Source organism: Eucalyptus grandis, chromosome 5 (genome assembly GCF_016545825.1).
Source record: "Eucalyptus grandis isolate ANBG69807.140 chromosome 5, ASM1654582v1, whole genome shotgun sequence".
In the NCBI taxonomy this organism is placed as follows: Eukaryota; Viridiplantae; Streptophyta; class Magnoliopsida; order Myrtales; family Myrtaceae; genus Eucalyptus; species Eucalyptus grandis.
The window spans coordinates 45,059,350-45,084,000 of NC_052616.1; the positions used below are offsets into that span (position 1 = coordinate 45,059,350).

General features: G+C 39.9%; 2 protein-coding genes and 1 long non-coding RNA gene across 6 annotated transcripts; all 3 read left to right on the forward strand.

Annotated features, from left to right (window-relative positions):
- Positions 1–1,848: 1,848 nt before the first annotated feature.
- LOC104445210 lies at positions 1,849–6,315 on the forward strand. 4 transcript variants are annotated; one of them, XR_005551156.1, is made up of 4 exons: positions 1,849–2,007; positions 4,119–4,969; positions 5,642–5,994; positions 6,116–6,315. It is a non-coding gene; the product is annotated as an uncharacterized LOC104445210 (long non-coding RNA). The 4 variants fall into 4 exon arrangements; XR_005551158.1 differs by lacking the exon at positions 1,849–2,007 and having other exon boundaries at positions 3,905–4,831; positions 4,903–4,969; XR_005551155.1 differs by lacking the exon at positions 1,849–2,007 and having other exon boundaries at positions 3,906–4,969.
- Positions 6,316–12,777: 6,462 nt separating this feature from the next.
- Positions 12,778–14,834, forward strand: LOC120293943 (putative disease resistance protein RGA3). Its single transcript, XM_039313768.1, has 2 exons — positions 12,778–13,646; positions 14,459–14,834. The coding sequence occupies exons 1-2, from the start codon at positions 12,778–12,780 to the stop codon at positions 14,832–14,834; spliced, it is 1,245 nt and encodes a 414-aa protein (XP_039169702.1).
- Positions 14,835–14,925: 91 nt separating this feature from the next.
- LOC104445205 (disease resistance protein RPV1) lies at positions 14,926–17,504 on the forward strand. The gene is made up of 3 exons (XM_010059026.3): positions 14,926–16,329; positions 16,537–16,788; positions 16,875–17,504. Exons 1-3 carry the CDS (start codon positions 14,956–14,958, stop codon positions 17,502–17,504), a joined length of 2,256 nt encoding a protein of 751 aa, XP_010057328.2. The 5' UTR covers positions 14,926–14,955.
- Positions 17,505–24,651: the final 7,147 nt, after the last annotated feature.

Consider the following 24,651-nt stretch of genomic DNA (forward strand, 5'->3'; position numbering starts at 1 on the left):
TTGCATGCTCGTTTAAGGCCCAAAATTGCTGCGTGCTGTTTGACACTCGCTGATACTTCCTTTCAAAAAACGGCGCTCGCATTTTGACACTGCCTGGTCGGTGATTTTTTCTTCTTTTTTTAACCCCTTAGGGTGCCCGCGGTCTCTCTAGCAAGTCTTTCTCAAGACTTTTTTAATTGATGTAGTAAATTAATAATGAAAGACTAACTAAAGCGAGGAGGAATTGAGCAAACGGCGGCTTTATTTGATATTAGGCGCGGGCATTTCCATTTTGCAAATTTGTGTATCATTAGTAATCCATTGATATGAGGTGTCATGTAAGAGAAAAGGATGAGATTTATATAACTTGTTTAATAATTTTGTGAAGAAAACATCATATTTTATGAAGGTCTAAGATTAATGTGGTATGAATAAACGTCGTAATGTTGAGTTTCCCGAGAACATAAAATATAAATAAAATAAAAAAAGAAATGATCTTTCATATATAATAATAAATTCTATATTTGAAAAAGTAAAAAAATAAAAATAAGACAAATATAAAATGATGTTTTTTCTAACTGAATTGTAGTGTAAACTTTGTTTTTCTTCAAACTTTTATTGCATGCTTGGGACAAATATCTATTTTTGCAATATCAAAACAATAAGTGTAATTTATTCCGTTTGACATTCTGCATAATTAAAAGGAAAAAAATAATGGATCGTGTTATATGTTAACAAAAGTTATTTCATTTGTCAAAGTGAATTTATTTATTCAATGTAATTTTTCCAATGGACTAAATCATATTACTTGAATGAAATCAATTAGAGCTTTAATTGGCAAGAATACAGAACTTATATCTAGAATGGAATTTGAGTGTTTTATTTTTGTCCATCTTAACTTTTTTATAACTAATTGGGAAAAATTTTAATAAGGTTTTAAAGTGCTTTTATTTTCTTAAATAATGATATAAAATTGGATCTTATTTTAAATAAGGTGTTGAGGTGGTCATTATTTAAAGTAAACTTCATTTCAAATAAGGGTTTGAAATTGATCTGTTCGGCTGGTCAAGAGCATTTTCATCTTCTTCTTTTTCTCTTTCTTTCTTTCCTTTTTCCTTTTTCCTTTTTTTCTGTTTTTTTTTCCTTTCCTTTTTCCAAGTGGCCGGTCTTAGGCGATGGCTGGCCACAAGCAATGCCCAAGGGGCGCTAGGCGAGTATCACCCTTACTGGAGTCGAGCTCGTGTAAAATTCAACACCATTCGACCTCAGTGGAGGTTTTGGCCAACCTGGCGAGCTCGATCTGTTCATCTTCCTTCGAAGAAGACTGAGTTGAAGAGCCAACAGTTAAGGCAAGGAAGAAGATTGAGTCGAGTCAAGGAAGAAGATCGAGTCGAGGAAGTTAGTGGAGGGGGACGGAGGCAAGGGTTCTCGTGTCAAATTCAACGCCATTAAGGTCGGATTCAACACCACTAAGCTTGGATCGAACCTCGTTGGTTTTAGGCAACCCTCGATCTAGGGCCGCTACCTGTGTCCACGGAGGTCGCTCACCTCACGCAACCCCAGATCTGTGGTTGCGTGAGGCTAGTCACCTGCATAGCCATGGCTTTGAGGCTTGGCTAAGTCCGATTAGGGGTATGCAAAAGAACCGGATACGCCCGGACTGCCTGAAACCAGACTGAATCGCCGGAACCGGTGGTTCTTGAAAAAATCAGTCCAGTTGCTGGTTCCAATTTATGGGAACCGGTGGGTACCGGTCCGGTTCCCGGTTCCATGGACGGATCCGTCCACCCGCCCACCCGAGTCGGATCAATTAATTTTTAATATTAAAAATATATACCAATTAACAATACAAACCCTTGATAGCACTAGTTCCCTCTCTCTCTCTCTCTTCTCCCATCGCCATTCCGATTCCGTCGACAGAGCTGCAACAATCTCTGTGGGGGATTGGCTTTGTCGCATTGCGCTCCTGCCCGGCGGATCTCGCTGCCTGTCTGGCGATTCGCACCGGCGCACTCCAGCCTCCGATCTGTAAGTGTTCCCCGATCTCGCGCCTTGCCTTGTTTTTTTTTTTTTTTTTTTTGCTTTCGTCTCCTAGTTCAAGGTTTGTCGCATGAGGAATTCGATCTCTCGCCGTCGTTAGAATTTGCCAACGGCTTGTAGAATTTCGGTGGAATTCCGTGCTCGATTCTTGAGTCGCTACCCCCTCCGCATTTTTATTTTTGTTTTTGTATCTTTATTCGGCCCTCCGAAAAATTGCCGTCGCCCTTGTCGCTGCCCCTCTGCTGTGAATGCTTGTGTGTGGGAGATTATATGAGGTTCCACGGTGTCGGTGCATTTGTGTCGACTGGCCTGTGACTTGCTTAACAAAAACAACTCCTTGTCATTTTTTTCTGTACTTAGTGGTGACACTATCTTCTCATTGCGGGTGAAAAATTCCACTCAATGAACTGAAAATATGAACTTGTGAGGAGAGCGACACGAACTGCGTGAGACTAGGTGCTGCTTGCCATCTGGGCAGTTCTTAGTTAGGTCACTGCTGCCATGCTTGTGAAATACTTGATTGCTGATTCCAAGTCACTCGACATTGAAGATGGTCTTGATTATGAACAACTTAGAGAATTTGTCTGGAATGGTGTCTCTACCATTTTTCCCTGATGTGGTTCCTATGAAACTAAGGTTTGCAAGTTAAATCTTTTCCACTAGCAACTAGGGAGTCCGTTGAGCTATGGTATTCTTTGGCATTGGTAAATCTTTTCCTGCTATACAGATCAGCATCTGCATCAGAAAGATTACTATAAATGATTATTTTTTAACAATTTTATTTATTTCCAAAATTAGATGGATATGGATTATATCTTGGGTGATGGATGTTATCTGTTGCTTGATTTTATTTGATTTTACTTCTATTCTTATTTAAAAAGAAAATCACAAAAGATATAGATTTTAATTGGTAACATTGCATATTTGGATAAGATTGCATGTTTAATTTGATTCTATATAATATTATTTTTAAATTAATTAAAAAAAGTTTAGATAGCTCTTTCTTGGTAGGTTGCATTCTGGTTAGGGATTATCTAGTTGAGATAAGATTCCAATTTAAATATGGATTCGGCCTAATTTAATCCTTAAATTGAATTAGGTAATATCTAGAACTAGGTAATTTATTTGAGTTATTTTCTAATTTCGAATTTTCATGAAAAAACACAAAAAAAAAAAAAAAATCATGTGCAATGTCACGTTGAATTAGCTCATCAGATGCATGTCATTTAGTAGTTTCATGTTTAGGAATCATTTAAATTAAAGCATGTGACATATTGTATAGTTGCATTAACTCTTACCCATCGTTAGATTAGTTCATTTAATAAATGTGGCATGACATATAGTTTGCATTTTAAGTTGCATGTTGCATTTGCAGTTTCTAGGTTTCATTTAAAAATATGAAAACCCCAAAAAATTAAGCGACTACTTGTTAATTAAACATGATATCTAGGATTTATGATATGAATTCTAAACTAATATTGTAAATGTTTTGGTTGCTTTAAAATAAGTAGTTCCTCCCCATGCTTATAATTTATTTACTACTTTGCGTTATTGAGTGTTAAATAATGGTTATGCACTTACATGGTCACCTACATGTTTTTTTTTTTTTTTTTTTTTTGGTCAGTTACCTACATGTTAGAAGTAGGTAAAAATCAATATAAGTTGCATGAAAAATGGTTTTTTGAAAATAAAGAGAAAATGTACCAAAAGAGCATTAAAGTAATTTAGCGTAAACAAGTCCCCAGCTCATAATCTTTGGTTCGTACAAATAAGGTATAATTCTCAATACTTTACTTAGATGTCACGTTAAGTATTGAGGATTGACCTAGGTGACACTTGGTAAATTAGAATTGTCTATTCCAAATGTTTGGTCGATTATTCTCTACCGATACATGTATATGATCATGTTCACGTGCATTGACAAGCGCTCCACTCATAAGGTGGCGGCGATGTAAACCTCAAGAGTTAAGATTTATACGAGCAAATAAGGCCGGTCATTTAGAGCCCGGAATCCATAGGATCGAAACCCGAAACATCCGTCCCCGTCAAGCAAGCTGAAACTTTTGAGGTCAGGGTATTTTTTTTACAAAAATTCGCAGGTACGCCGTGAATCCTGGATACACGCCACCCTTCCCCCGAAAGCAAGCCCCGCCGGCCGATTCTCACTTCTAAAAAGTTAAAAAGGGATAAAGGTTTTTCTTTTTTTTTGGGGGTGGTGAACCTTCCCCGTGTGGGCCCCGAATATACGCCGCTCTCTCTTGGTGGGCCCCCGGCCCACGCGATCACCGGCCGCGTACAACATCTATCTTCGACTCTTTCGGCGTGTTCGCTGACCGGCACCTTCCCCGCCCGCCCCCGCCCGCGAGAAAATATCTGACCATGCCAAGAATCTTTCAAAAAAACATCTGATGACTTTTTCGGAGTTGCGTAATATCTGAAGCAGAATTCGGGACGGGGATTCGCGAAGAGGAGAAAGAGAGAGAGAGAGGGGGGAAAAGGAGGGCGATTATCTATCGGTAATTTATATAGTGAGACATTAGCAGTTGACAGCGAAAGGAAACCCAACAAATCCACAGAGAGGGAGAAAGACAGCCAAATTATCTTATATCCATCGAAGAGGTTGCAGGAATACCGCATGACATCGTCAATTTCTGGAACTTCGTCAATTTGTCGCTAATGATCTTTTTTCAGCTGTAATTTGTGGTTTGAATTTAGAATTTGATATGGTTGAGAATGTGGAAATTGGAGAGCAGAAACAGAGGGTTGAAGCTTTCAAAGCTGCCAAGAGGAAAACTTGAATCTATGATGACAAGTAAGCCAAATATTCTTATCCCTATTGGTATATGCATAAACTCAACTTATTATTAGCACTGTCATTTTTAGATTCAGTGATGACCCTGCATTGGAGAAGAAAATACTTGCACAATATGACGATCCGGCTCAAGATGAGGTTAGTTTTTTTTTTCTCTTTTCTGATTTTAAGTGTCATATCTAGTTTAAGTTGGCTGTTTAGTTTAGAATCCCAGTATTGTTTGGATGGTCAATGAGCAACATTTCTTGTTCTTTCACTGTATGCATACTGAAAGATTGTTTGTAAGTGACTTATTTTAGAATTTGCCTTCTGTGTATGTGCGAACAAGCACTGCACTTGATGCGTCTCATTGAACAACATCCTGGACAACTTGCAAACAAGCGAACTTTTCACATACAACTTGCAGTCTGTTGCTCAGGCAGTCACAGTAGCTTGTTTATTTGGGATGCATTTTAACTTCCGAACTAAATTCCTAATCGCTGGTCAACAGGATTACTGTCTTGAAGAGCGGTGGACTTATTCAACTGTTTTGGCCATATTGGAGTTGCTTAGTTTTAAAACCACAGTTAGCTTTCACGATATATGCTAGCTAAGAATGCTGTTGGTTCTACTGAGAAGGGGAGAGGAGCATGCATATTGGGCTTGCATTGCAATTTTGAGATTTCATTCATGTAATTGAAATTACTTCCTCTTCAAATCGGTGTTATATCCACCAATTGCTTGATATGGTCTTTGGTGTCTGAAAGGATATGTGATGTTATTTTCTTATCAAGTGAGTTACTGAAATTGTGCCATTACCCCTCGTTCTAGATTCTCGTAAGCCTGACACAGAAGATGTCTTCATGGATGAAGACGAAGCACCATTAACATCTGATAATGAAGTAAAAGGTGAGCCCGGAGGCTGGACAGAATTTAAAGAATTTGGTAATGATGAAGGTCCTGTTAATGAGGATGAGGAGGAAGTTGTTCCGGATGAGACAATTCATGAAGCAGCAGTGGAGAAAGGGCTGTCGGGTGCCCTAAAGCTGCTCAAGGAACGGGGAACACTTAAAGAAATTGTTGAGTGGGGTGGAAGAAACATGGATAAGAAGAAAAGCTTGTAGGCATTGCAGATGATAAACAGAAAGAGATCCGCATTGAAAGGACATGAATTTGGCCGAATAGTAAGTTTTTAACGAAAAAAAAGATATTAATCATAATAGCCTTGTAATACTAAATTCTCCATTATAATTTCTTTTGCGTATGAAACAGTGTGTGTATATAAATAATCAAATGTTTGTGCAGATATATCACTTGCTACTGGTTTCACCGAGGGGATGATTAGGAACTCCAAGGACGAGGATCTAAAGAATTTCTGCAGCTTTCGAGTGTGTAGATATACAAACAAAATCGACATCAGTTAACTATCAATTAGTTTTGGAAATCAAAACAATCTTGAATTTTTAATTCTTGTTATAAAGAATATGGTGGCTCTTAATTCTCACTTTTTGTATTGTTGGAAGATATCTTGAAAACTTTGTTATTCAAATATCAAAATGCTGTGTTCGAGTTCTTTTTGGCCCTCGACTACAGAATACCAGTGTCATACAAAATACATTGCTTCGATTTCGCATGATAATGTGGGCAAGCAGACGTAGCATTGTTCCACTCTGACAAGATGTTGGTTTAATAAGTTATTAGTCCGTTCACTTTGGTCCTTTACGCTCTCAATTCAGCTGGTTAAATCTCATTAGTAGTCTCCATACCCGTTCCTTACTTTGATTGGTCATCATAGTAAAACTCAATTTCACCAAGTATATAAAACTCTACACTTTGCAGTCTTATAGTCCCGATTTCGATTAATATGAATCTATAAGAAATGATGCACAAATCAGGTAACTATATGCGTGTTTCCCCTTTGTCCTCTTGAAAGCTTGGCAGAGTTTTAACAATGGCTTTTCATGGTTGCTAGTATTGCTCATTATGCAAAAAATTCATCACACTACAACTAGAAAATGAACCCTTATTGACATAGAAAATTTGTGATATTTTGACGATACAATATATATGATACAAGCTTTTAGTCTCATACAGAATAACCTTCTAAAAGCTTGGGGAGATAGAACAAGGCAAGAGAAGAAAAGAAAGGTAAATGCACCAGTTGACTTGATCTAAGGGTGATGTATTGGACAGAGCCACTCAGAAACCTCACTCTGGTTAAACGCCTGCACTAACTCATCTTTATGCTAACCTAAGCACCTGCAACATTTGAGTAAGACAAATGTACATCTAACACTATAATCTCATTTTCTATAACAAAAGCTTTACACAGAGGTGTCCTAATTTGTCTAATCGTCCCTATCTTTGCGATTTCATTGCTCACTGTCACTGCTCAAAGTCTACAAGAAAAGAATTTATGCCACCATTTGCAAAGCACCCTAATGCTTCCAGTCCCATGAAATAATTGTGATTTCCATAGATTGTCACTCCCCTGCCTTGAATTTACGGATTGGTGTCACTCTTGGGATGACCCGAAACAGTCTTCTTACACGAGACTTCCTCTGCATCAAGATGATCAATCTGAAAAAGAACTGACCGAGTCTTATTGGAAGAATTCCTACTTTCAGGCTAGTCTAACTTCTGGGGATCTGCAAGCCCATCGACGGGATGTGATTGCTCCTTGCCTCCAGCATGATTTGGTTCAGAATTGCCTGCAAGGTCAATACTGTGTTTCATTGAGGATACATCACTTCCAGGGAGATCTAAGCTTTTCGCGGGCAGAAAAAGGGCAAGTTGTTGACCCGGACCAATGCTCGACGCAACCAACTGAAGTACTTTAGATGATGGGGATAGTTCTGCATTCATTTTCTCCCAAGAAGGTTGACGCATGGCTGAAGTTGATGTGTTAAGTGGAGCCTCCTTCTGAGCAAGACCTAGCATTGTGGCCACTGATGGTGGAAATGCATTAAGCTTAGGGACTAGAGGGATAGAACTTGAAGCAGCATCATCACCTAAGAAATTCCACGGAGGGAGTTGCCTGCTCTCCTGGACTTCTGCTTGGATGGGCCGCATTTGCTCTGACTTCTTTCTCTTTTTAAGAATGAGTCTTGCATCCTTAGGTCGAGAAGGAGGAGGGCCTGGTATCACAAAAGGAGGAATGGTAGGCTTATCTTCCCCATATAACAGTCTCACTGATTGAGCTATTGCAGATACAGTGGGCGGCAGCTTAGGATCTGGTGGGGGCGGAGGAGCAGTCACACCTTCTCTTTCATCAACTGAATTAGCATTGGCATCCCTTTCATCAATTGAATTAGCAGCAAAGAACTTACACTGAGAAGAAAAACATAAAGAATTGTGGCACTTACTATTTTTCCTTTAGAGCGCGTCTAGCAGGTGTATACTCCCGTTCTTGCTCTTACTCTGGCACCCGTTCCTCTTCGTCACCACTCTGCTTTATGTTTCAAAGGTAAACCAACAAATAATGAAATTATGACGCTATATAAGTGCAAGTCAATGCATGAAAACCTCAGCACCATTTAGATCAGGAACAAATTTGATTTTATTGCCCATAAATTTTCTAATGGATCAAATAGCTTAAATTTTCTATAGGACTAAGTCCGGTTAATTCATTCAGGCTCAAAGCCATTCACCTAAGTCTATCTTGCTGCTGCTTGATAGATATGTAATGTTCATAATATTTATATGCAATGCAATTTAACAAAAAATATTTTTATTTAGAGATTATAAATTAATCCTTAATTTTTTATATAATTAACGAAAGATTAAACGGGTTGTCAAAATTTAGATGTGAACAAGTTTAAGTCTCAACACGCCAACAACAGCGCTGGTCTTTCGTTCCTTCCACCGGAGAGTAGCTTGCGTTAAATTTCAAGACCCCAGTTGTCGACGGGATCAACTTCCCAGGTTGAATTTTGCTTTCGTCAGATGTCGGTTCCATCTCATGTGGCTCTTCTGCAGTGAAAAGGCCTCCCCTACCACCGAGAGAGCTTTTGGCTGACAAGATTGGAAGATGTAGGCGTTTCGGGCTTTCCAAATTGACCATAGGATTCGAGGCTGGGCTCGGGTTCTCCACGCTCATTCTCAGATCCAGCGAGGCTGGGCTTAGCACTCTCATGCACGTGCCCATGTCCGAGGTACCCTACGCCCGCACCCCAGTCTATTAATGTGGGGCCCAAGCCTAGGTGTAGGGGATTGAGGCCTAACCTCGATGGACTTAGGTGTGGGCACCAATATCCCGGCCCTATCTCGATGGACTTGGTACCAAGTCTTGTCCTCAATGGATATTAGAGTCCTGCGCTTGGCTCACGCCTAGCCTTGATTGACCTAGGCTTGAGTGTCGGAGTCCTGGTCGTGAGCTCTGGGGTCCAAGGTTTACCTTGGTGGACTCAGGTTCGAGCGTTGGGGGCTTGGGCCCAACCTCTATAGACTTGAGTTGGGGTGCTAGGTAGCCAAGCACATGCATCAAGTTTTCGAGCTTGGTTTTGGTGGAACCCAAGACCAGTGACTGTGCTCATGCTTGAGAGTCAAGGTTCTAGGCTTGAGGCCTCGGTCCCCATGCCAACCCATGCTGGGTTCATTGGCTACCTATCCGTAAGTTACTAGCGTTTGAATAGTATATGCCTATTTAGGAAAATCAAATGTGATTTTTCTTATCAAACGATGGAAAATATATTGAGGTTCACTTTCAAAAGTTTCAATTAAACGCTAGAAAATATTATCATTTCCCTAAAAATGACTTCTCGAAAGATATTTACCAAAAATATTATATTTTCTATGAGACACACAAAGCCGTAGTTTTGGGTCAATCCAAACTTCTTTTGTCCAAGGGCAAAGGAGGAGCAAATGCTCTGCTGTTTTCGGCATCTGGCGGCACAGGGAACAAAGAGGATGTGGTAAAGCTTTTCTCTTGTAAAGATCATTTTCAGTAGGAATTGTGTTCTGGTACACAATCCATAAGAATAGACGAATCTTATAGGATTAAGTTTCTATATTTCGTCTATAGGGTTCTAGGTGGTAAGGTAGTTAGATGATGCTTGATTTTTACTTTGCTTTTGAAATGTAGAGTATTTATCCACGCTTAAAGCGTCCAGCTTTGTTTGCTGTCCAAATCAGTCTATCTTCCTTAGAATTTCTACTCAGTGGAATAAACATGATTTCCTCCACTATTTGCTCTTCAAACAAGCGATGGTTTTGGCAAACTACGGATACCGGCGCAGCTAAGGTAATGTCGCTGTGACCACCACCTTGTAATAGAATCAATGATGCTTCCTCAATCTATAATGGCTTTGTTTTTTTTATATGAATAAAGCAGAAGATAAAGTTGTAGAACTATTTTCTATACATGATAAATTATACAGGAGCCTATTTATAGGAGGCTAACTTTAGTAACATAATATTACAATAGAAGTTACAAGAGCAATGTCAGTACGAGAGGTGAGAATGCCGAGAGATGAAGGAGTTTCCTCATGGCGGTGCTTAATTAACAACATTATAGTAAACGAGATCATATAAGTAGTCCACCAAGTTTGTGTAGACCACTTCCAAGTTGGAAGAGTATAAAACTAGTGACGACAATGCCGTCATGTCACGTTAATTCTAATTCCCTATCAAACTATGTGTTGAAGATTATCATATTGAACATCTCACTGCCTAACGAATCATCATTTATCTTCTTTGTCGGTAGATTTTCAATGTTGATTATGTCTTAGCAAATTCTAATGTGTCCTCTTTCAAAAGATGACTTTAAATGCCGATTATTTCCTAAACTCTTAATCCTCATTTGTCCTTTTGGTGGACTTTTAGTAGCATTTTTCTTTCCACATTAGATCTCTACTCCAAAACAAACTCCCTTGACCATCCCCCTACTCCAATAGATTTTCTAAAGGAGAGTGCCCGAGATTTTTATTTTTTATTTTTTATTGGTTTGCTTGCTGCTATACATACATCTAATGAATCAAGCTATCGTCGAGTGAGGGTATTTTCGTCTTTTTGACACCGATCTGCTGTGTATGGAAGTAGGGGGCGATGCACGGGAGAGCATCTTCCCGAAACTGAAAGCAAAAGAGAAAGAGAAAGAGAGGAGGTTGCAAGGATCGATCCCCTGAAGGGTGGCGGAGGGAATTGTCTCCAAGGTCACTAAGAGCGCGCATGATACAATTTATATTCCTCTATTTCTCTATTTTTTTTTATTCTCCGGAACAGGTTTGGAACATAAATCCGTTTAGAAACGCAATTTCATTTTTCTATTTCTAGAATAGATTTATATTCCAAAAATAGATTTGGAGCAGAAATCATAAGTTAATTTTTTTAGCTTTTTATTTCTAGAATAGAAATGAGAAATCAAAATTTTTCTCATCGTTCACTCTCGTTATCGCCCGTTGCCCACTTGCCACTCGTGAGATGCCAAACGCCTGCCACCAGTTGCCGGCCACTCGCCGCCGGTTGCCAGCCACCAACTAGGATGGCAAACATCAGTTATGTGGGATGAAGTCCTCGACATCTGCCTAGTAGTGATATTTTCAGATACATAAGCTCTTTTAGATAAGTGTTACTAGATAACAGGAAATTGTTGATAATGTAATTTCTTGTGACCCCATATAGGATTATGAAGTTATTGTTTTGAAGATAGAATCAGGAAGTTATCTTTTTAAATTAAATAATCGTTGGTAACAGTTGAATGTATGCTTTAAATAGCCAAATCATATTCTTTGTAAACCCCCAACAATTATGACAAAAATATATTATCTTTTGTAAATGTTATATTTCAATTACCTTTGCATCTCCTATACCTTAACTCTAGTTTCTAGATATTTCGTCATCGATTAAATTTCAGTGTGTATCTTAACTATAACTTTAAGATATTCATCACCAATCAAATTCCAACGAAATATCTTATGTGATCACACTTCATCGTGCTTAAATTCTGACAGAACTTTTTACGTCAATGACTTCATTGTTGATTAAATTTCATTGAAATATATCTATTCATAGTGCTCCATTGGATAAGACTCCTGTTCAAAATCATCAAAAAATCCGTCTCTTCTTGATAAAACTAAGAAATGAATTTCGTGAAAAATATTTCATCATCAATTAAATTTCGGTGAAACAATAATATATTGCATTTTGGTACATCAATTATATATTCTCAAGTACATAAAAAATTATAGTTTTAGAAAATTATAAAAAAAATGAAAAATTACATTATATAAGTAAACCAAAAAAAGTTTGAAAAAAGATAGTAGAAAGTGGGAGCTGGTAAATGTGAGAGAATTCGACCATAAAAAAGAAAAAAAAAAAAAAAAAAAGTGAGGGAAGCATTAGCAACAGCTTTCCTTGTATCTGATCAACAAGCCGTCAACCACCAATTTGAATCTATTAAGATATTGACTAGTGCATGATAGTTACAGGGTAAAAATATATCAACAAGCTCTTTTCTAGGGATTGCCTCTAGAAATAGTACATAGGACACTAAATTGCAGGAGGCTGATCATTCTGCTAGTAAGCAGTACCTTTATTGCACTATCTATTCATTTTGCTTCCAATTAAGATTTGTACTTGCCCCATTCAATACCACGGGTTTGTTTAGAATAGGAATTAGTTTTACTGAGCTTCAATGTTGCAAAACATTGTATTAGAATTTAGGAAAGAGTATAACTTTGTGCTTCTTTTTTTCTCTTTTATAATTTTCTTGCTTATCCTGATCGACATTTTTTATTTTGGTGGAATCTGAATATTCCTCCTTGCCTTACTAATCCTTATTTATTGCTCGTCTAGTAGATTTTCAATGTTGATTATGGCTTAGCAAATCTCGATGTTTCCTCTTTTGGAAGACTATGAACATTGACTATTTCCGCATAATTACTTCCGTTCATGATGATGACGATTCTTGAAAAATCTTTAATAAAGTCAGAGATACGGCGCAGGATCCCCCTCACCCCAGAAGAGCTATGGCGGAACCGCTCGTCTTCAGAGTAGGTAAACTTGTGGATGATTTCCCAGAGGCTGCAGAATTATGGGGTGCTGGCGACACCGACCTGGAGGATACCTTTTCCTATCTTCAAAGTATAGTGCCCGATGCGGAAAAGCGGGTCCTCAGCGACCAGAGCGACAAGGACATCGAACAATGGCTGGAGGATCTCAAAGATGCTTTCTATGAGGCGGAGGACTTACTCGAAGAATGGAGCATTGACGTCATGCCATTACAAGAATCGCCGAGCAAAGACGAGAAGTTGAAGCAGGTAATTCCCTCCTCCTCTTCGCCTTCTGAAAAACCTGATTTAAGGCTGGAGATGAGCACCCGTGCGAAGGAAATCAGGAAGAGACTAGAAGCCATCGCTGCAGAAGGGACGGATTTGGGCTTGCGAGAGTGCGCGGTGGTTGTGCGTGTAGAGAGAAGAGAGCGGTTGGACGCCTTTGTGTGCGATGAGGAGATTATAGGGAGAGAAGATGCTAAAAGCGTAATTTTGAAGTTCTTGCTAGATTCTAAAACTGATGATCAAATTCCCGTCCTTTCAATATGGGGTGACGATGGGGTTGGAAAGACTGCTCTCGCTCGATGTCTATACGAAGATGACATGGTCAAGAAGCATTTTGATTTAAGGATTTGGGTTAACGGCTTCGGTAATCTCGAAGGGGAATTGCGAAAGATCAGAGGAAGAGAGACAACAGGGAGAGAAGATGACGTGTTGCGGTTGCAAAGATATCTCCTAGTTATTGACGATCTCCAGGATGAGGATCGTGGACAATGGGGGAGCTTGAAAAGTTTATTGATGGGAGGTGCCCGAGGAAGCAAGATTCTGATAACTACACGCGATCGGTCAGTTGCAGTCTGTACGAGTACATCCCCATCTTATCGTCTCGCGGGCCTTCCAATAAAGTCGTCTTTTGATTTATTGATGAGAATGGCTTGCCTGGAAGAAGAAGAGACTGGAAATTCAATTAAGGTAGATATCGGGAGGAAGATAGTCCAAAAGTGTCATGGAATCCCTTTGGCAATATGAATGATTGGAAGTCTATTATTCTGCAGGAAAACTGAAGAGGAGTGGTTACATTTGTTGCGCGAGACCTCAGAATTTTCTAAAAATTTACCTCGGCTTAGTTATATTCATCTCCCATGCCATCTAAAACTGTGCTTTGCCTTCTGTTCATTGTTTCCCAGAGACTGGGTGATTGATAAATAATTGTTGATGAATCTCTGGATAGCAGAAGGATTTATCCAGCCCATAGACAATGGAGATTGGGACATGGAAGATAGTGCTCATGACTATTTCATGGATCTACTCAGGAGGAATTTCTTTCAAGACTGCGTTAAAGATGAACTCGGAAATGTGACGTCTTGTAGGATGCATCATTTAGTACATGACCTAGCACGCCATGTTGCTGGAACTGAGTATGGAAGAATTTATCATTCATGGCCATACCTTGAAGAAAGAGCTCATCATATATCGTGGGATTCAACTTTAGATTTCTCACAGGGAGATACATATTTGCACGGAGCATATCGTCTGAGGACATTCATCAAAACTAGTCAAAGAAAAAGCTTGAGGCGTGAAACACAAATGGGTGAAAAACTCTTCACAAATTAATTTCTAGTTTCAAGTTCTTACGTGCCTTGGATTTGCATGACAGCGGTATTGAGAAGCTGCCGAGTTCTATTTGTGAGTTGAAGCACCTGACATTTCTAGATCTCTCTGAAAATGAAGGAATCATAAGGCTTCCTGATTCTGTGACAAGATTGGAAACCTTGCAAGTACTTAAACTCAATATGTGTTACAAGCTAATAGAATTGCCTGAAGATTTTAGAAAATTGGTCAACCTACGGCAACTTGAGATAAGCGATTGTAGTGCCCTATCTCATATGCCACAAGGGTTGGGCCAGTTGACTCTTTTGCACACTCTAACAGATTTCCTTCTGCCCAGGAATGATTCTTGTCCACAGAATCACAGTGGGCTTGGGGAGTTAAACAAGTCAAGCAATTTGAGGGAAGCCTCAGAATTGAAGTGAAGGGGGAATAGAAGATGTGGTAGCAGAATCAAATGCTGCAAACTTGAAGGAGAAGGATTCCTTAGTTTCACTAGTGTTAGTGTTTGCCAGAAAAGAAAATGATGAAGTTTTACTTAAGGAGATGCAGCCAAGCTTAAATCTTCGAAGCTTAGAAATAAGAGGCTATGGGGGCACAAGGTTTCCAAGCTGGATGTCTTGCATGCCCAAATTAGTTCGGCTACGTTTGTTTGATTGTACAGCATGCAAGAGTCTCCCATTACTTGGTGAGCTCACTAGCCTCAAGCATTTGGAGATTGGTGAGCTACCTACGGTGGAGTACACAGAAAGTGATATTGATACTCTCTTATCGCTTCCTAATCTGTCTACATTAATGATACAGAGGTGTCCTAATTTGGATTGGATTCCACCACTTGTACGTCCCAAGGAGTTGAAACCTCCTACTTTCCCTTTGGAGTCGTTGCAGACCTCATTTGCCACAATTGAACAGGTAACTGGTATTGATGATCGAGTGAAGGAGGTAATCAAATTATTGGCAATAGAAGATGATGGAAATAAACCACGCATAGTTGGAATCCATGGAACTAACGGAATTGGCAAGACAACTATTGCGAAGGCCGTATACAACCGACTCTCCTCATGTTTCGATAGTTGTAGCTTTCTTGCAGAGATTGGTGAAAAAGTGCAAAATAATGGCGGTATCCAGTTTGTGCAAACTAAGTTGATATGTGATATTCTTGATCGAGATTGCAATGTTGCTTCTTTTGAAGGAGGAATCAAGTTTTTCTTGGATGTATTCAGCAACATAAAAGCTCTTATTGTCGTAGATGATGTGGAAGAACTGTCTCATCTTTATGATCTAGTTGGTACCCAACTTGAGTGGTTTGGTCGTGGAAGTCGGATAATTGTTACATCAGAAAATCTTGGAATTCTCGAAACATTTGTGCCAGAAAGGGCTAATATCTATGAGGTGAATAAGATGGATAATGGTCGAGCTCTTGAACTTTTTTACAAGCATGCTTCAATACCTTGGTATCCTGAAATTGGGAAGCACATTGTCAAAGCCACAGGGCAGGTGCCATTTCTTATTGAAGTTATTGGTTCACTTCTACATGGAAAAACAATAGAAGATTGGAGGAAGATGGAGGACATGATAAAACCACACTCTCAAGAGATTTTGAAGGATTGTAGGGAGATTTTGAAAATCTGTTATGAAGCATTAGATGAAAAGCAGAAACAAATATTTCAGGACATAGCATGGTTTGCCAATGGCATGGATAGCCAAATTGCATCATATATGTGGCCTGATTTAGATCTTTTGCCTTCTTACCAAGTTCTGATGCCCCTAGCAAAAATTGGAGAAGACAACAAGCTGCGGATGCATAAACTGTTGAAGCACCTCTGCAGAGCTGTAGATCAAGGAGAACCTATATATCATGTAAAGCGCAGAAGACTATACATCAATGATCCAGACCTGAAAGTAATCAACGAAGAAGAGGTAAGGGTTTTTGGTTCAATGGTTTGCTTTCTTCCATTAAATGGAAGCCTTGATGTATAAGTTTAAATTTGTTATCCAGCTTTTTACTTATTTTACCATGGGTAGGTTGTCTTTGCATGCACGGAAAAGATAGCACCCTAGTCCTTACCAAATTTGTCCCATCGTCTTTATGACTTAAGATTGGTTTGTTTCTCTTGGCAAATTTAGGGAATGGAAGTGGCGGAAGTCCTTTGCCCCGATACATTTACGGAAACTTTGCCAAACGTAAGGTTCTTGAAATTGGACCGTGCAAGTATGACTGGAAATTTTGCAGACGTATTTCCAAAGTTAAGGTGGCTTCGTTGGCAAGGGTGCCCAAGGGATTTCGAAGCAACAGAACTTAATCTGACTGAACTGGTCATTCTTGATCTTTCATGGAGCAAAGTCACTAAAGACTGGGGAGGTTGGAGGAAAATCAAGGTGGTTTCCTTTCTACTGCTCTAATGTATTTATTGTGTTAATTATCTGGCAATTGACCTTATGATTTTTTCTCTCCTGTTTTACAGATGGAGCAATTGAAAGTCTTAAATCTCACTAGTTGCACTGACTTATTGATAAGTCCTGAATTTTCTAGCTTTCCAAACTTGGAGATACTGATTCTAGAGCGATGCTCTCGGTTGGTCCATTTAGATCCTTCAATTGGGGGTCTCGAAAAATTGCTTTGCCTAAATTTGAAGTCCTGCACTGAACTCAACAGGTTGCCTGCCGAACTGGGTGCTTTGAAAGCTTTGAAAGAGCTCCTCATTGATGAGACTTCTGTGTGTGATATTTCTTTGCGGAGTGATTCAGAAGAAGTTGAACACCTGACATCACTTTCAATACTCTCAGCAAATAATTCAACAAATATTACCAAACTCCCCAGTGGACAATACCCATATTCTACGAAGACTGCTACTTTGATAGTTAAGGATGCATTTCCAGCCTCGAAACCTGCTTTTGATGACAAAGTCAACATTTACCTCTTTTATTTTATGTTCAATCAAAATAAGGATATGAGGATCTTGAGACAAAGCAAAACCTACAAGGTCCTTTTGTTTGGGCTATTATTAAGGCCCCATACATTCCAAGAAAGGAGAATCATTGGTCAGGAGGCTCAGCCTCACTCCTCATATCCTCAAGTAAAGCAACAAGACTGACAGAGATATCAGGAAGATCGCCCTCTCCCAATAATGCAAATCTATTTCATGAGCAAGTCAAAGAATTGGGAGTAGCTCCACTTTTGATGTAAGAGCCTCTCTTCTTACTTCCAACTTGCTTGACATCTATAGAGGATGCACCCGGCTGGGAAGTAGCATAAACATGAGTCTTTGGTTGAATAACCATGGAATTACCAACCCCAGTAATAGGAACATTCAATTGAGGAGGCAGGGGAATTAATAATTGGCAACACTGTAAAAACTCTTTCAGATGAGATGGGAACAATAGAAGCAGTATTTTCTAGTGGTCTCGCCACTAGTTGGGTTTTAGGAACCCAAACTACCTTGTTCGGCACTTTACCAAAAAAAAAAAAAACTACCTTGTTCGGCACAGCACAATCCTTAAGACCACAACAATGATATATTTTGCACTTTAGTGGCAGAAGAACAACCCAAGTGCCATAACTTGGCACGGGGGACACTTAAGTGCCATAACTTCAAAATGGTACACTTAAGTGCCACTTTCTTTTTCTAGTGGGACACTTAAGTGCCACCTCCGGCGACCCTTGCCGGAAATCCTATGTGGCAATATTTTATTATTATTTGTTGCCTACGTGGCTCGCCGGAGAGTTGAGTCGGCTCTAACTCACTGAAACGACGTTGTCCGCATAATAAAAGCCCCAAATCTTCCAAAACGACGTCGTCTCCCCAAATGCCCCAAATCTAAAACCCTAAATCGGCCAAAATCCATATTGAAGTGCTCGAATCCAAGTCTCGAACCCTAATTTTCATTTGCCCAAAATTCCTTCGTCGAATCTTGAAAATGGAGAGCGGGACTCGCAGCGAAGACCTCAATTTCCTCTCACCGAAGCGAAAGAGAAGGCCATCATTTCTGTTTTTGTGGGTTACCGAGTCCAAGAAGAACATCGTGGACTCAAATCAATCCTAGGAGAAGATTTTATGGATGCACCCGATATAAAGAAGCGTCGAAGTGCAAATACTTCAAATGGATCGATGCGAAGTTCTCTGACCGAGCCACAGAAGTGATATTGGATCTACTTCATAAAGACAGCAATCTCCATCTGTGTTTGTGGACGACTTAGACGATGTTGACTCAATGCAAGCTCAAGCGTCTTCAGTTAAACTTTTCAAGAATGAAGTCTCAATGCACGCTCAAGCATCTTCAACTATACCTTTCAAGAATGAAGTTTCAACGATGAAAATTGAACGAAAGTATTACCAAGCGTGTATTATGGTGTTGTTTTGTTGTCTATTGTACTTTATGATGAAATGTAAAGTACTTGAAAATGAGAAAAAGTTTCTCCGATTGTCATAGTTAAAAATGGTGTTGTTCTGGATTAAACGTAGGCTTTTTTCTTTTTGAAAGATGCGAAAAAGTTTGTGTTGTTCCACAAGATCATTGTGGCTTTGTTGTTGTTTGTGCTGTCGTATGGAGTTGCCATAAGTTAAATTACCATCATCTTCTCTGTTTTGATGCAGAATCATCTTCTCTGTTTTGATGCAGACCAACATATACACATGACAAACATGAGTGATTACCTGAGTGCCATAAGTTGTATTTAGTAATCACTTAAGTGCTAGTCGTGATGAAAAAAGGATCACTTAAGTGTTAAGTTATTATTAAAGTGATCGGTTAAGTGTCACTTGTAGTTAAAAGTGAACAATTAAGTGCCAAGTTTTTTAGAATATGATCAGTTAAATGCCAATTTTTTTGTGGGTTTTCTCTAAAAATTGCGCCAGCCACCACCACCGGCTGCACCACCAACCATCACCACTAGCCACACTACACATTAGACGCTCCAGCCACCACCATGCTGGTGGTGTTGCTGCACAAGGTACTAGTGCAAGCTGAGCCTTGCACTAGCTTGCACCAGTACACATGGTGTAAGATGTGCAAACTGCACACTTGTACCATGTGTAGGTGCAGCTGCTTAAGCCTATAATCCCCACCACAAACTCATAATCACCGGGCATCACCACCAGCCACACTAGCACCCCAGCCATCACATTAGCACCCCAACAACAAACTCACTACCACCAAACATCACCATCCACCACCACCAGATACACCAGCACTCCAGCTATCACCACGAACACCAACAACAAGAAAGAAGCAAGTAAAAGCAGAATCCATGACAAACAACAACATAAATTGACAAGCAGTGCAAGATCATTTCATTGATATTGAAATTAAGTCTGACAACATCAATGAATGACAAACTAAAGAAAAAAAGATAACCATCCATAGCAAATCTGACAACATCAACGTTTACATAACTGTTTTGACTCATAAGCTCCACAAATCCTATCACATCTCATCTCATCAATCAATATGCACGACACCCCCTGTTCGTGCTCCTTTCGATGGGCCTTTCACTTGATTCATAATTCTGGCACTCTTTCTAACTGGATGTGCAACTTCTTCTTCAACCTTCTCAGTATCCACAGACTCAAATGGAGCTGCAAATGTCCTAGGCCGAATTGATTTAAAAGGAGCTGGAGCTGGGTTCTTTCTCTTCTTTTTTGTTGGCACAGTTGATGTTTTCTTTTTTGTTGGTGCAGCCCTTGATTCTTGAGTTGGGCCTGAGATAAGAACCTCTGAACTTCTCCCAGGCTACAAAAAAACAATAAATTGTTAGCAAAAGTCTACAGCATAAATTAAATTAAATGCAGCCAATAAAAGTTACATTGAGAATAATTGTTCCAGTACGCTCATCTGTATAAAGGCCATAACCATATTGTCTTAACCTCTTCCCAAGTGTCCCTCTTGTTTGAATAGGGGCGTCACTTTCAGGAACTTATAATTTGTTGGCTCTTTTTCTTGCTTTCTTGGGCCCTTCAGCTACCGACAGGGCTTCTTCGACCAATTCTTCAGCCGGGCGTCTTCTAGATGGCCTTTATGTAGCTGCCCCTTCACTTGGCCTTGTTCTAGTTGTCCTTCTGTGTAGCCCTTCAACTTCAGTGACACCTCATTCTGTTGGGCCTTCTGGTGGTACTGGTGGTGGTACTTGTGGTGCCTCTTGCAGTGATTCTTCTGGTGGCCTCTATGATGTTCCTTAAGGTGGCTCTTGTGATGGCCATTCAGTTGGCAGTTGAGTTCCAACTTGCTTTCTTCAAACCTGAGAAAGAGGCCAAAAGATACCATAAATATAATATCGAGACATATAATAATATAAAGAAAATGAAAAACGAATACAAATGGTTGAATTTACCACTTTGGGTATTTCTTTCGCGTCTTGAAGAACAAGAACCGCACCGGCCATGATGCTTTGCTTGGGCTAATCCTTTAGCTGGCCCTGATGCTGCTTGGGTCAATCCTTTAGCTGGCCGTGATGCTGCTTGGGCCAATCCTTCACCTGGCTGTTTTCTACCTTGCCTTCTTCGAACAGGCTATTCAGTTTCATGACTTACTGAGGTTCTTCTTGTGACCTAACAAACACATTACATACAAGGCCAAATAGGATATTATGTACATTTTTATGATAAACGACAAAACAACATAAACATAAAATAAATTTCATGACTTACCGGGGTTCTACTTGTTGACTGAAAAATAGTCGACTCACTTGGCCCTGCTGTGTGCATTTCTCCAACTGTCTCTTCACTAGGCCATTCACCTTGCCTCAACGGTTGTTGTTGCTTCCTCAATTGACAACCTTTAATATTGTGGCCTGCTAGGCGACAATAAGAGCATGTTATCTTTGCACCCTGCCTGCTCATTCTTTGCTGACCCGAGACCTTTCCCTCTGCCATTCTTCGTCTTCGTTTTGTCCTTCCAATTTTCTTCTTCAGTGGCAAAGGTTGAGGTACTTCATGATTCGTGGGCTCCCAAAACTTGCTACTTCTAATTGGCTGCATCATGAACTGATAGAAAGCAACATATTTTGATTTATGGTACCAATCATCGATGTAATCATCTGTATTGTCGCCCTTCAACTGGATGTCACATATGGCATGTGTACATGGAATTCCACTTACTTGCCATGCTCTACATGAACACTTCCTACTTCCTAGATTGACAACATACTTATATGCACCCTTCATTATCTCATATCCGTCATCTCCATTCCAAATGGGATGACAATACCTACTTGCAACCAAGTTCTCATCCAATTTCTTGGCAATCCTAGGACCATATTGTCTTGTCCACTTTGCAGCCTCATCTCTTTGTTTCTGCAGCAGAGTCATAACCGCAACTCGTATATCTTCAAGCATTGAGATGACTGGTTTGCATCTAGCATCTATTATCTTCGAATTAAATACTTCACAAATGTTGTTGTCGACGTTATCGCACTTGAACTCCTCATTGAAGAATGCCCTGCACCAATGCTTCGGTTCTAGTTGAAATAGGGTAGCACAACCTTCCTTTGTCAACTGAAGCAGTCCTTCTTTGGCTATTCTAAAGTCAGCCATGTTTGCACTCTTTACTAATTGCTAAAATTGCAATTGCAGCTTATCCCCTTTGTAGGTCTTTGCCTAATTTCTGTATATGTGCCGTGCACACATTCGATGTTCAGCATGGGGCAACAACTCGGCTATTGCCGGAACCAATCCCTGCAATAATTCAAAGTAAGAAATACTAGAGCAAATTACATGTTCATATTATAAAGCAAACTATTGACTAAATTTTTCAAAAAACAAGCATTACCTTTTGTTGGTCGCTCATGAATGCCCACCCTTCCCCGTTTGTTATTTCCAAGTCAGACATCAAATTTTTCAAAAACCATGACCAATTGTCCTTGTTCTCAATCTTTACAATAGCCCAAGCTAGTGGGAACATTTGGTTATTCGCATCTCTTCCAATTGCTGCCAACAATTCTCCCTTGCACAAGCCCTTCAAAAAACAGCCGTACAATCCTATAATCCGTTTACAACCAGCTAAAAATCCTCGTCTACATGCATCAAAGCACACATAGAACTTATCGAACTTGGTCCCATGATTAGAAAACAGTCTCTCAACCACCTCTACATACACTCTACTTGTAGGGTTTTGCAGCCTACACTCCCAAGCATACTCCCACACCTGCCCATATTCCTTAGCATACTGACCAATAAGTATCTTTATCACATTTTGCTTTGCTCTTTTGCACTGATTCCTAGATACATTGATGCCTACACGCTCCTTCACCAGCATCCTAAAGTTAGTAATTTTCATCTCGGGCATCAGCTTGATCAGATCGAAGAAGTGCTTGGACAACCATGCACTTGTTACCCTTTTGTTTTGAAAATTAATGGAACAAGTGTGTTCCTATTGGTAAGCTCTAATCTAGAAAGACCCACTCTTCTTAACAAACGCACTGTAAATCTTCCATGGACAGTTTTGTTGCGAACACCTAGCTCTTACAAATTTCTTGGTATTTCTAATGAAATCAATATTTCTTTGTGCAGCAATGGAGTTCTTTAGTATAGCTTCCTTAAATTGTATCGCATCATGGAATTTCATACCTACTGACAAAGTAGGAGAGGCAACAGATGGATTATAGGAAGGAAACTTACTTTTCCTTCTACGCACAGCACATTGATCTTCTTCAACTTCGTCCTGGGAAGTTGCGGTGTCGATGCTTTCTTCATAATCTGTCTCCAGGACCTGGCCAACAACACCAACATCTGCAGGGCCTTCGTCTTTGTTTGGATGTTCATCAGCTACATACAAAGTTGCAAATCTATCTGACAAAAAGTCCCTTTGTTTTTTCCTTGACTGTATAAGCTCCTCATCATCGGCGTCACTTAAGATTAATAAATTTTTAGCTTCAGCAGCCAACCCGTCACCGTCATCGTCATCATCACCGTCACTAGATTAAGCTACTTCCTAATCTAATTCAATGATGGTGACATCACCCATGTCACAATCACTCTGGTGAACAACATCTGCGCCCCTCTCCTCCCCATCCTGTCCATCATGCCCTACTTCATCCCTAACCTCAGTACTAGCTTGAATACCATCTCCTCCTTCTCCTACTTGGGTGTTATCTCTGTCATCATCTTCGTCCTCACTATCACTATTGTTTTCAACAAATACTTTCGCCTCTTCGCCATGAAGATAATGATATAAGACATCCCTAAAACCATTATCATCTTCCAAAACTCTCAAACCATCTCTCAAGCCTTTCCCAGAACACAAGACAAGAACTTTTGTACTCTACAAGGCAAAAATGTCACTATATCCCTAACAAATCCAATATAAGATGCCTTCTTTATATCTACAAAGATAGTACCCTCATTCCCCCCCTTATAATCGCACTCATCCTCCCCAATCACAAAATCTCCACCGTAGTAAACGATGACAGCAACATAGTCTTTATCATGCGCCATTTCTGCAACAAAAGAGGACAAATATACAATTAACTTTTGGGACCACATTCACAAAGGACAGACAATTGCAAGTGGAGGTCCATACACTCTTTATTAAAGAAAATAATAAAGAGAGAGGGAAGATGCGGTCAGATGACAACTGCAGCTTGAAAAGAGGTCTCAGGACAAGGACAAATAGAGATGGGACTCGACAACTACTTTGATTATGCCGTCGCATTCCTTTAAAATATGGAGAGATTCCTCGGCATGGGTTCTCAACAGTGTAATTTATTAAAAAAATATCCAGAAGTTCCCATCCCCACAACCTTCGATTTGAACATGTCCAAAGTCCAATACTCTGAACCCTAACAATCACCAATCACCATTGCACATTTCACATCCAACCACTACAAATTACTTTCGCACATCACAATTCAACACCATGAATGAATCACATATCACAGTGGATGAGGCGACGTCGAGTCCTACACCGAGCCCTAATTTTTCCCTCGCCAAGCCCTACACCGAGCCTACATTTCAAGGCCGCTCCTAAACTATCAATTCGAACCCCCCCAATAGGATTGTAGCACCACATCTGAGCCATAAATCTCACACCAAGCCTGAGCTTTCCCAGCCGACCCCTAAATTTCAAGTCCGAGCCCTAATTTCACCGAGTCGGAGCCCTAATTTCACCACAGGGAAGAGGAAGAAAAGAAAAAACCTGAGCAAATCGACAACAGCGAGCGACGACGACGAGTGATGACCTGCGAACGGCGAGCTATGAACGACAATGGAGAGGACGTCAGACTTGGTGTGAATTGACGAAAGGTTAAAA

Coding starts and splice junctions, on each gene's coding strand:
- LOC120293943 (XM_039313768.1), top strand. CDS start 12,778: ATGGCGGAACCGCTCGTCTTCAGAGTAGGTAAACTTGTGGATGATTTC. Junction 13,647..14,458: donor CTGATAACTACACGCGATCG/GTCAGTTGCAGT, acceptor TTTGCATGACAG/CGGTATTGAGAAGCTGCCGA.
- LOC104445205 (XM_010059026.3), top strand. CDS start 14,956: ATGCAGCCAAGCTTAAATCTTCGAAGCTTAGAAATAAGAGGCTATGGG. Junction 16,330..16,536: donor AAGTAATCAACGAAGAAGAG/GTAAGGGTTTTT, acceptor TGGCAAATTTAG/GGAATGGAAGTGGCGGAAGT. Junction 16,789..16,874: donor GAGGTTGGAGGAAAATCAAG/GTGGTTTCCTTT, acceptor CCTGTTTTACAG/ATGGAGCAATTGAAAGTCTT.